Genomic DNA, 12,220 nt, shown 5'->3' with positions numbered 1-12,220 from the left:
AAAATTCTCCAAGCCAGGCTTCAACAGTACATGAACTATGAACTTCCAGATGTCAAGCTGGATTTAGAAAAGTCAGAGGAACCAGAGATCAAATTTCCAACATCCATTGGATCATCGAAAAAGCAAGAGAGTTCCAGAAAAACATCTACTTTTGCTTTATTGACTACACAAAAGCCTTTTGGGAATACCAGACCACCTGACCTTCCTCCCGAGAAATCTGTATACAGTTCAAGAAGCAACAGTTAGATCTAGACATGGAACAACAGACTGGTTCCAAATCAAGAAAGGAGTACGTCAAGGCTGTATATTGTCACCCTGCTTATTTAACTTATATGCAGAGTACATCGTGCAAAATGCCAGGCTGGATGAAGCACAAGCTGGAATCAAGATTGCTGGGAGAAATATCAGTAACCTCAAATACACAGATGACACCACACTTAATGGCAGAAAGCAAAGAAGAACTAAAGGGCCTCTTAGTGAAAGGAGAATGAAAAATTTGGCTTAAAGCTCAACATTCAGAAAACTAAGATCATGGCATCCAGTCCCATCTCTTCATGGCAAATAGATGGGGAAACAATGGAAACAGACTTTATTTTTTGGTCTTCAAAATCACTGCAGATGGAGACTGCAGCCATGAAATTAAGACACTTACTCCTTGGAAGAAAAGCTATGACCAACCTACACAGCATATTAAAAAGCAGAGACATTAATTTAGCAAGAAAGGTCTGTCTAGTCAAAGGTATGATTTTTCCAGTAGTATTGTATGGATGTTAGAGTTGGACCATAAAGAAAGCTGAGCGCCAAAGAACTGATGCTTTTGAACTGTGGTGTTGGAGAAGACTCTTGAGAGTCCCTTGGACTGCAAGGAGATACAACCAGTGCATCCTAAAGGATCAGTCCTGAATATTCATCGGAAGGACTGATGCTGCAGCTCAAACTCCAATACTTTGGCCACCTGATGCAAAGAACTGACTCATTGGAAAATACCCTGATGCTGGGAAAGATTGAAGGCGGGAGGAGAAGGGGACAGCAGAGGATGAGATGGCTGGATGGCATCACCAACTCAATGGACATGAGTTTGGGTGAACTCCGGGAATTGGTGATGGACAGGGAAGCCTGGTGTGCTGCAGTCCATAGGGTTGCAAGGAATAGGACACGACTGAGCAACTGAGCTGTACTGAACTGAACATCTCTGTTTATCTTAGCAATGTTATTAAGGACATGGGTTACTCGGTGTCTCCCTCCACTGGTACTTTCTCTGAGGCTCTCTCTGCGCTGTGGCCACTTTCCTACAAGCCCTCTCAATGCCACGTGTGTCCTCTCTGCTCTAAAGTAGGTGATGACCTCCTGGACAGGCAGCAGCCCTCTGCTTCCCTCACACGCAGGCGGCTTTTGAGTAGAACTCCCCCCTGATTTGTAGCCTTGCTGTCAGCATGCAGATGTTTGCTCTTCAACAACCTCCGGGAGTGTGCCTGGCCATGTTCCTCTATTTGTGTGCCACATAATTTTGTCTTGTGTCCTAGACTCCCTGAATGTTGTATTGTGGAGACGGGATTGTCTTGTATCCCTCCGTGCCTGGCTCAGGCTGAGCGTTGATTTTGCAGTGGCAGCTCAAATCTTATTTCAATTATTTTTGATCCTTATCTGAGTTCCTTTGAGTTTGCACAATACATAGATATTCAAGAGTCATTTGGAGGGGCTTCCCTCATGGCTCAGTGGTAAAGAATCCACCTGCCAGTGCAGGAGACACAAGTTAATTCCCTGATTCCCACATGCCTCGGAGCAGCTAAGCCCGGGTGCCACAACTACTGAGCCTGTGCCCTAAAGCCCAGGAGCTGCAGCCCCTGGAGCCCACGTGCTCTAGATTCCGTGATCCGCAACAAGGAGCCCAGGAACTGCAACGAAGGCAGCTCCCACTCTGCACAACTAGAGAAAGGCCACATGGCAAGGAAGACCCAGCACAGCCACAAAAAGCCCAGCAGGAATCATTTGGTGATTTACAGAGAAATCACACCCGAAAGTCGGGCCCGTCTTTTCGCGCTCTCTAGCCTCATTTCCCCATTGCCCCCTTTCTCAGTGGACATTACTGCCCTCGCCCACCTCACTGGTACCTGTGGCTGGAATGTCAGTGGGCTTTTTCTTTAAACCCAAGGCTTCACTCCATTGCAAAGTGCTGAGTAATGAGTTCTGTCAGGCTGTAGCCTGTAAAAATGTTCTACTGCCTGAGAGAACTGACTTCCTTGCCTTCTTTCAACTGAATTCTCCCATCCAGAAATGGTCTGCTGTCTTCCATTCTGCTGTGTGTCAGCGTATCTGGCTTCTTGGTTTCCGTTGGGGGTGAGTTTGGATTTTGTTTAGAGTTGCTCTCTTAGAGTTTACTTGTGCATATTCGAAGCTGAAGTTGAAGAGGTGTTTTATCATCTGTTTTATTCCCCTTCCAAAACACACATCTTTTATTTTCATTTTTTAAAAAATGAATAAAGGACATTCAAGATGAAAACTTAGGTGCAATATAAGGTTATGAATGATGTCATCTTACCCCCAGAGAATTTATTTCTGTTCCCAACTGACAGCTAGCCTAGAAACACTGACTACTGCACATCACCTTTATCCAGTTTGGATTGAGATGGTGTTGAGGTGGATTTGGGTCCCTAGACAGTCTGTATCTGCTTCTCACATACTCTCATTTTTCAAGTCCCTAGAGCTTTCTATTCTCTTGCAGGCTCTGCAAACCACTGTTAGGTTCCTAACAGACCCCAGGGTCTGCTGATAGCTATGCATGTCATCATAGTCTTCTTAGCATCAGTCCCGAATCAAGGATTGCTCTGAGGGGAGAAAGAACGAAAGTGAAGTCATTCAGTCGTGTCTGACTCTTTGCAACCCCATGGACTGTAGCCTGCCAGCCTCCTCCGTCCATGGGATTCTGCAGGCAAGAATACTGGAGTGGGTTGCCATTTCCTTCTCCAGGGGATCTTCCAGACCCAGGGACCGAAGCCGGGTCTCCTGCATTGCAGGCAGACGCAACCGTCTGAGCTGCCAGGGAAGCCCTGTGAGAACGGAAGTGCCTCCTGCATGCTGGGATGAAATCCCTGTGCTTCCCTTCTCTTAAATCTTGGCCCTGAAATTCCTCAATGTCTTGGTAGTGCACTACTGCCTTCCAACAGCTTTTAATACTTTATTAAATATTTATAGTTGCTATCGATGTCCAGCACTTTGGTTCAGATAGTAAAGAATCCACTTGCCAATGTAGGAGACCTGGGTCCGATCCCTGGGTTGAGAAGATCCTCTGGAGGAGGGAATGACCACTCACTCTAGTATTCTTGCCTGGAGAATCCCATGGACAGAGGAGCCTTGCTGGCTACAGTCCATGGAGTCACAAAGAGTCGGACACGACTTAGTGACTGACACACACATGGTTGCTATCAGTAAGAGGATTGAGCTAAAACAACCCAATCCACCTGTGATGGAAGAATTCCCATTCTTCTGACTTTCAAATATGTTGAAAATGGTGAGTATGATGTGGCTTGTCATGATGTCAACAACTTCATGTGATTTGGTTCAGCTAAAGTATGAAGCTCCAGTACTTTGGCCACCTCATGCAAAGAGTTGACTCATTGGAAAAGACTCTGATGCTGGGAGGGATTGAGGGCAGGAGGAGAAGGGGACGACAGAGGATGAGATGGCTGGATGGCATCACCGACTCAATGGCCATGAGTCTGAGTGAACTCCAGGAGTTGGTGATGGACAGGGAGGCCTGGCGTGCTGTGATTCATGGGGTCGCAAAGAGTCGGACACAACTGAGCGACTGAACTGAACTGAACTGAACTGAAAGTATAAAAAGGTAAACTCATACATGAATTTTTATAGCTGGATAAGCTGATAGAGCAGATACAGTAAAATGTTAAAAACTGCTGAATTTTGACATTTCAACAATGGTTGAATCAAACAGTTTGATCGACTACTCTGTGTGTATACTTGCCATGAAATAAAAGCTGGTGAAAATCATGTGAGGAGCATTTTAAATAGGCTTTCCCATCTTGCCGTCCTTTAGAACTCAGCGTGGATAAATGCATGAATGGAAACTGATTATCCCATTCAAATGCTAATACACACAGTTTATTTTCTTAATAGAAGGGGGAAAGCAGGACTGTACACCAACTTAATTCAAGTTCAAGTGCTAGCGTCTCGTCAGCAATTCTGTCTTTGGTGGTGATACAATATAAAATCCACGACATCATATATTAGATCATCTGGTCAAACCATTTGCTGTCAATTCAACACAGTAATGAAAAACCTGAGCTTGGGCCGCAGTGAGCTGGCCTTTCCTCCCCCAGGTCCTCGGGAGCTGAGGATATGGAGGTGAAGGGCCCGGCCAGCCTTCCCTCCGTCACCCCAAGCTCTTCCCACACTCGGCTCCATCCAAGTCAACAACCAGGACCTGGGCCCCTCTGGGAAACACAGAGAAGAAAAGGAGAAGCGATACACTTGTGGATAATTACTTCAATAGCACTTTGGGACCTGTTTCATCTTGCATTTCAAAACCTTGCTGGCTCTCTTTTTTGTGGCTGAGTAGCATTCCATTGTGTACACATATACGTACCACAGTTTTAGCCCCTCTTCTGCTGGTGGACATTTAGGTTGCTTCCATGTCTTGGCCATTGTGAACAGTGCTGCAATGAACATTAGGGCGCGTGTGCCCTTCTAGATGGCGTTTTTCTCTGGATATATGCCCAGGAGTGGAACTGCCAAATCATGTGGTAGTTTTGCTTGTCTCTTTTTAAAGAACCTCCATACCGTTTTCCATAGTGGCTGCACCGATTTATATTCCCACTAACAGTATAGGAAGTTTCCCTTCTCTCTACACCATCTCCAGCATTTATTGTTAGAAGATTTTTTGATGATGGTCATTCTGACCACTGTGAGGTGAGACCTCATGGTAGTTTTGATTTGTGTGTCTCTATTAATTAGTGATGTTGAGCATCTTTTCATGTGCTTTTTGGCCATCTGTATGTCTTCTTTGGAAAAAGGTCTATTTAGATCTTCCACCCCCCCCCTTTTTTTTTTTGATTGGGTTGTTTTGTTTTTTATATTGAGCTTGCAGCAACATGGGTGGAGCCAGACATTGTTGAAGTGAGTGAAGTCAGAGGAAGACAAATATTATATGATATTGCTTATGCATGGAATCTAAAAAGAAAATGGTACAAATGAACTTATTTTCAAAACAGATGGAGTCACAGATGTAGAAAGCAAACTTATGGTTTCAAGGGGGAAGGGATAAACGGGGAGACTGGGATTAACATACACACACTGTGGGTATTAGTCGTGTCTGACGCTTTGCAACCCTATGGACTATAGCCCGCCAGGCTTCTCTGTCAATGGGAATCTCCAGGCAAGAATGCTGGAGTGGGTTGCCATGCCCTCCTCCAGGGGGTCTTCCCAACCCAGGGATAGAATCTGGGTCTCCTTCATTGCAGGCAGATTCTTTACCATCTGAGCCACCAGGGAACATACACACACTACTATATAAAATGGAGAACTACTAAGGACCTACTCTGCAGCACAGGGGCCTCTACTCCATCCTCCAATGACCCACGTGGGACGAGAATCTACAGGAGAGTGGGTGGATGTGTATGTATAAGCGAGTCACTTTACTGCACACCTGAAGCTAACTCAACATTGTAAATCAACGATACTCCAATAAAAATCAAGAAAAAACACACATCTTGCTGGCTCTCCTTTTCTTAACTAGAGTGGCTACAGGTGGGCCTTTCAGGCGAGTACTTTAAAAAGCTGGCTTCACGCCAGTTTCTCTCTCCTTCTTGGCCGCAGACTTTTCCTCTGCCGGTTTCTCTTTACCTCCTCAACTTCTCTCAGTCTTGAATCAGACATAATGTGTAAAAAATAAACATCACGGCCTCCAAATAGTCTCTCTGAAGCCCTCTGACTAGATTGGAAGGAATAGGGAATGAAATTCTACTCACCTCCCCAAGAAAGGTGGCTGTGACTCCCAGCACCTGAGATTACCTGTAAAAGGCTTTCTCCTATTTCCAGCCTTACTCCTGTTATGTTTGATTTTGGCTCCTTTGCCTCGTGGAAGAGAATAGTGAGCCACGCACGGCAAAGCTTACCAGCAAGCACCGCATCGCTGCTGACCAAGCACCTTGCTTTGGAATATGTGCCACAAAAGAGTTTAAGAAAGAAAGAAATTCTCAGAAACTGAGAGAGAACATCCAAGTTTAAAATCCTCTTTCCTATGCTTTGAATAAAACATTTTAATATGTATTTTGTTGTTTACAAAATTCTAAGTAATAGTCCCAGTTCAAGGTTCCCCTCAATACTGAGGAGGAGAAATGAAACTTCTATTAGTACCTGCTTCTTCCTAACCTAGGGGTCAGCTGTTTCAACAGCAAGAGTGATTTACAAGTTTTTTTTTTTTTTATTCAACACCACCAATCTTTGAGTTAGTACAAATTCCTCATAGATGTTGATACTGTCTTAGTTTTTTGCTTTTTACATTCCCTGTGTTTCTCATTGATTTAAAATTATTGACCACTATTTTTGAAAATACCTTTATTGAGGTATAGTTCACATACCATACAATTAGCCCATTTAAAATGTACAATTCAGTGTTTCCTGGCATAATCACAGAGTCGTGCAATCATCACCATTATCAATTTTAGAACATTCATCAGCCTCAGCTTTCAGTCATCAGCCCCTCCCCAATTCTAACCCTAGGCGACCTCAAGTCTCCTGTGTCTGTCTACATTTGTCTACTCCGGACATGCCATATAGATGCAGCCACATAATACGTAGTCTTCTGTGACTGGCTTTTGACACTTAGCATGTTTCTGACGTTCATTCATGTTATGACATGTAATAATACTTCAGAATATTCCATTGTTTCGATGTAACTTTTGTTTAGTTCTTGTGTATATTAATGAGTATCTGGGTTGTTTTTCAGTTCGGTTCAGTCACTCAGTTGCATCCAACTCTTTGCAAACCCATGGGTTGCAGCACACCAGGCTTCTCTGTCCATCACCAACTCCCAGAGCTTCCTCAAACTCATGTCCATTGAGTCAGTGATGCCATCCAACCATCTCATCCTGTTTCCCCCTTCTCCTCCTACCTTCAATCCTTCCCACCATTAGGGTCTTTTCAAATGAGTCAGTTCTTTGCATTAGGTGGCCAAAGTATTGGAGTTTGAGCTTCAGCATCACTCCTTTCAATGAATATTCAGGTCTGATTTCCTTTAGGATGCACTGGTTGGATCTCCTTGCAGTCCAAGGGACTCTCAAGAGTCTTCTCCAACACCACAGTTCAAAAGCATCAATTCTTCAGCACACAGCTTTCTTTATAGTCCAACCCTCACATCCATACATGACTACTGGGAAAACCATAGCTTTGACTAGATGGAACTTTGTTGTCAAAGTAATGTCTCTGTTTTTTAACATGCTGTGTAGGTTGGTCATAGCTTTTCTTCCAAGTAGCAAGCATCTTTTAATTTCAAGGCTGCAGTCACCATCTGCAGTGATTTTCAGTTCAGTTCAGTTCAGTCGCTCAGTCGTGTCCGACTCTTTGCGACCCCATGAATCGTAGCATGCCAGGCCTCGATGTTAATCACCAACTCCCGGAGCTCACTCAGACTCACGTCCATCGAATCGGTGATGCCATCCAGCCATCTCATCCTCTGTCATCCCCTTCTCCTCCTGTCCCCAATCCCTCCCAGCATCAGAGTCTTTTCCAATGAGTCAACTCTTCGCATGAGGTGGTCAAAGTACTGGAGTTTCAGCTTTAGCATCATTCCTTCCAAAGAAATCCCAGGGCTGATCTCCTTCAGAATGGACTGGTTGGATGTCCTTGCAGTCCAAGGGACTCTCAAGAGTCTTCTCCAACACCACAGTTCAAAAGCATCAATTCTTTGGTGCTCAGCTTTCTTCACAGTCCAACTCTCGCATCCATACATGACCACTGGAAAAACCATAGCCTTGACTAGACGGACCTTTGTTGGCAAAATAATGTCTCTGCTTTTCAATATGCTATCTATGTTGGTCATAACTTTTCTTCCAAGGAGTAAGCATCTTTTAATTTCATGGCTGCAATCACCATCTGCAGTGCTTTTGGAGCCCCCCAAAAATAAAGTCTGACACTATTTCCACTGTTTCCCCATCTATTTCCCATGAAGTGATGGGACCAGATGCCATGATCTTCGTTTTCTGAATGTTGAGCTCTTAAGCCAACTTTTTCACTCTCCTCTTTCACTTTCATCAAGAGGCTTTTTAGTTCCTCTTCACTTTCTGCCATAAGGGTGGTGTCCTCTGCATATCTGAGGTTATTGATATTTCTCCCAGCAATCTTGATTCCAGCTTGTGTTTCTTCCAGCCCAGCGTTTCTCATTATGTACTCTGCATATAAGTTAAATAAGCAGGGTGACAATATACAGCCTTGACGTTCTCCTTTTCCTATTTGGAACCAGCCTGTTGTTCCATGTCCAGTTCTAACTGTTGCTTCCTGACCTGTATATAGATTTCTCAAGAGGCAGGTCAGGTGGTCTGGTATTTCCATCTCTTTCAGAATTTTCCACAGTTTATTGTGATCCAGATGCCATGATCTTAGTTTTCTGAATGTTGAGTTTTATGCCAGCTTTTTCACTCTCTTCTTTCACTTAGGAGGCTCTTTAGTTCCCTTTCACTTTCTGCCATAAGGGTGGTGTCATCTGCATATCTGAGCTTATTAATATTTCTCCCAGCAATCTTGATTCCAGCTTGTGCTTCATCCAGCCTGGCATTTCACATGATGTACTCTGCATATAAATCAGGGTGACAAGATACAGGCTTGATATACTCCTTTCCCAGTTTTGAAACAGTTGTTTTTACCTTTGGGTTATGAGTAACTCTGCTAGGAACATTCACATGCAAGTTTGTGTAGATACATGTTTTCATTTCTCCTAGGTATTTATCGATATCTAGGAGGATTGCTGAGTCATCGCAACTCTATGTTTAACCTTCAGAAACTGCCAGGTTGTCTTCCAAATTGAGTGCACCGCTTTACATTCCCTTCGGCAGTGTTTGTGGATCTCCATTTTCCGCATCCTTAAGAACTCCTGTTATTATCTGACTTTATCACCATCCCAGTTTGTGTGAAGTAGTATCTCATGATGATTTTTATTTCAATTTACTTAATACTTTAGTCAGCTGATGCAAAGAGCCAACTCATTAGAAAAGACCCTGATGCTGGGAAAGATTGAGGGCAGGAGGAGAAGGGGACAACAGAGGATGAGATGGTTGGATGGCATCGCTGACTCAATGGACATGAGTTTGAGTAAGCTCCGGGAGTTGGTGATGGACAGGGAGGCCTGGCATGCTGCAGTCGATGGGGTCGCAGAGTCAGGCATGACTGAGCAACTAAACAACAACAAAATGGTTAACGATGTCAGACATCTTTCAGTGTGCTTATTGGCCATTCATACATTTTCTTCAGACAAGTATCTATTTAGATCCCGTTTTCATTTTTAAATTGGATTATTTGTCTTGTTCTTTTGAGTTGTAAGAGTTATTTATATATTCTAAATACAAGCCTGTTATCAGATATATGATTTGTAACTATTTTCTCCCATTTTGTCTGCTATGTTTTCATTTTATTTTCCTTTTCTCTGAAGCATGAATGTTTGTAATTTTGACTAAGTCCAGTTGATCTATTTTTTTCTTTTCTTTCTTGTGCTTTTGATGTCATCTAAGAACCCATTGTCAAATCCATGGTCATGAGGACTTTAAGCCATATTTTCACTTGTATTAGTAGTCATCTTTTGTACAAATATTTAAAAGAAGGAAAAAAATGCTGTCTACAATAGAAGACCACCCAAAGTATATTTCTAAAACATTTTATTCAGTATTTCCCAAACTACGGTACATCAAAAAATAATGGAGTTGTTGCATGAAATCAGCATCATGACCCAAAGGGTCTTTATATTCTCATTTTCTATTTTCTTGGTCTGATAACTCTTTTCTGACTATAAAAGCAGTATATAATGTTAAAATATAGGAAATACAAATAATTTCAAAGTATTCTAATTTCTTAAACCTATTCATCTCAAACCACATAGACTGATTTAGCCAGCATTTTTATTTCTTCTCCTTTATCCATTTATGCCCACCCAGACAATTCAATACACATAATATTGTAACCTAATAACTCTTATTTAAAATTAGAGTTTCTTTTCTGTATGTGTATATTGCCTCTTGACTGTATCAGAAGTACCACACTAAGATTTGTGTACGTTTCAAAGTCTTCCACTTATTTGTAGAAGTGGTATATTCAGTCCTTTAAGGCATATGTATGGCTTAATGGATGGTTAGAGTCACATTAGAGGTTTATAAATACTTACTAATGCTTGCTACAAACATAAGGGGTGACAGTGTCTGTGTTTTTGTGAAATTATAATAATGTAAAGAAAGAGATTATCCACCACTTCCTCTGAAATAAAGTTGACTCAGAAAGCCTTGAAGCAGTAAATTTCAGACAATGAGAAGAGGGTGCGTGGAACTAAGTGGTGAAGGCGGGCATGTTTCTGCGTGTGTTACAGGAGAGGGGACTCAGGAATGGGATACGCATGGTCCTGCTATGAAAGAAGCCTTGGCTACTCAACTGACAAATTTAAGAACCTCTGAAAATCCAGAGTTCTAATTAAAACTGTGATAAACCATCCCTGAAAGTATAAAGAAAATAATTGTAGCAGTGACCACATAACAAATACTAACAGCCTACCTGTAGGATTACTTTTAAGGGCACATCCAGGGGAGTTGTGCTTGTCTCATTCACATGTGGGATATTCAAATTTCCCTTCCTGACAGAGGACTCGGAATGATTGTATGGGTGTTCTCTCTTTATGTGAACTTTTACACTCAAATTCAATGAAATCCCCTGTTTTAGCATATCTGTTTGGGGGGTTTCTCCGTTTTAACTGTATGTTATTTTTGTTCATTCTATCTTCAGATATGATACATGCATCTGAAAGAAAAAATTATGAAGTATTAATAATATATCTTTGCTTATCCAAGAACAGTGAAATTGCATTTAAGAAAATCTGGAACTAAATAAAATTATAAAAGAATATTAAAAGTTAATATTTATTCAGTTATACTAGACATAGTTCTTAGCATTTTGTATGTATCATTTATAAATGCTGGGCATTATCTCTCCAGGCTACCCATGAGGAGACGGAGGCTCAGAGAACCAGAATAAATATTCCAAATTCACATAATTTGGGGTTTTGAGCCAGAATATGGAAGCCAGTCTTCCCTGTCCTTCACTATCTCCCGGAATTTGCTCAAACTCATGTCCATTGAGTGGGTGATGTCATCCCACCATCTCAACCTCTGTCACCCCCTTCTCCTCTTGCCCTCAATCTTTTCCAGCATTGGGATCTTTTCCAGTGAGTCATCTCTTTGCATCAGGTGGCCAAAGTATTGGAACTTCAACTTCAGCATCAGTCCTTCCAATGAATATTCAGGACTGATTTCCTTTAGGATTGACTGGTTGGATCTCCTTGCAGTCCAGGGACTCATAAGTGTCTTCTCCATCACCACATTTAAATGGCACCCCACTCCAGTACTCGTGCCTGGCAAATCCCAGGGACGGAGGAGCCTGGTGGGCTGCAGTCCTTAGGGTTGCTAAGAGTCGGACACGACTGAGCGACTTCACTTTCACTTTTCGCTTTCATGCATTGCAGAAGGAAATGGCAACCCACTCCTGTGTTCTTGCCTGGAGAATCCCAGGGATGAGGGAGCCTGGTGGGCTCCCATCTATGGGGTTGCACAGAGTCGGACACGACTGAAGCGACTTAGCAGCAGCAGCAGCAGCCTTCTTTATGATCCAACTCTCACATCCATATATAACTATGGAAAAACCATAGCTTTTACTAGATGGACCTTTGTTGACAAAGTGATATATGAATCCTAACACCACCAGATACTCACTAAGCAGCTTAAATCAAATACTAAGGTGTTCTGTGCCTCGTTTCTTCATTCATTGGCACAGGTTGTTAATAAAACAAATCTCATAAGACTACTGATAGAAGTTATGTAGATTCCATTTCTTATTGTGCTAGACAATGTGGCTGTGAATATCCTTGTACAGATTCTTTTACACTTGCAAGAGTGCGTGTGTAGATTAGTCTTCCAGAAATAAAGTAATGAGGTCAAAGGACGTGTGGTTTTAAAATCTG

At 42.5% G+C, this 12,220-nt stretch overlaps 1 protein-coding gene across 2 annotated transcripts in view; it reads right to left on the bottom strand.

Moving 5' to 3' along the window:
* Positions 1-9,861: 9,861 nt before the first annotated feature.
* Positions 9,862-12,220, bottom strand: part of LOC138415722 (complement factor H-related protein 5-like) — a 28,314-nt gene continuing 25,955 nt past the window's right edge. For both annotated transcript variants that reach the window (XM_069544131.1, XM_069544132.1), the window contains one exon: positions 9,862-11,004. In XM_069544131.1, the coding sequence (XP_069400232.1) occupies positions 10,808-11,004 (197 nt within the window). In that variant the 3' untranslated portion in view covers positions 9,862-10,807. The remainder of the gene's footprint in view (positions 11,005-12,220) is intronic.

The sequence above is a fragment of the Ovis canadensis genome, chromosome 12 (assembly GCF_042477335.2).
Source record: "Ovis canadensis isolate MfBH-ARS-UI-01 breed Bighorn chromosome 12, ARS-UI_OviCan_v2, whole genome shotgun sequence".
NCBI lineage: Eukaryota > Metazoa > Chordata > Mammalia > Artiodactyla > Bovidae > Ovis > Ovis canadensis.
The sequence above is the reverse complement of the archived record's forward strand: the minus strand, read 5'-3'. Positions and strand labels throughout refer to the sequence as shown.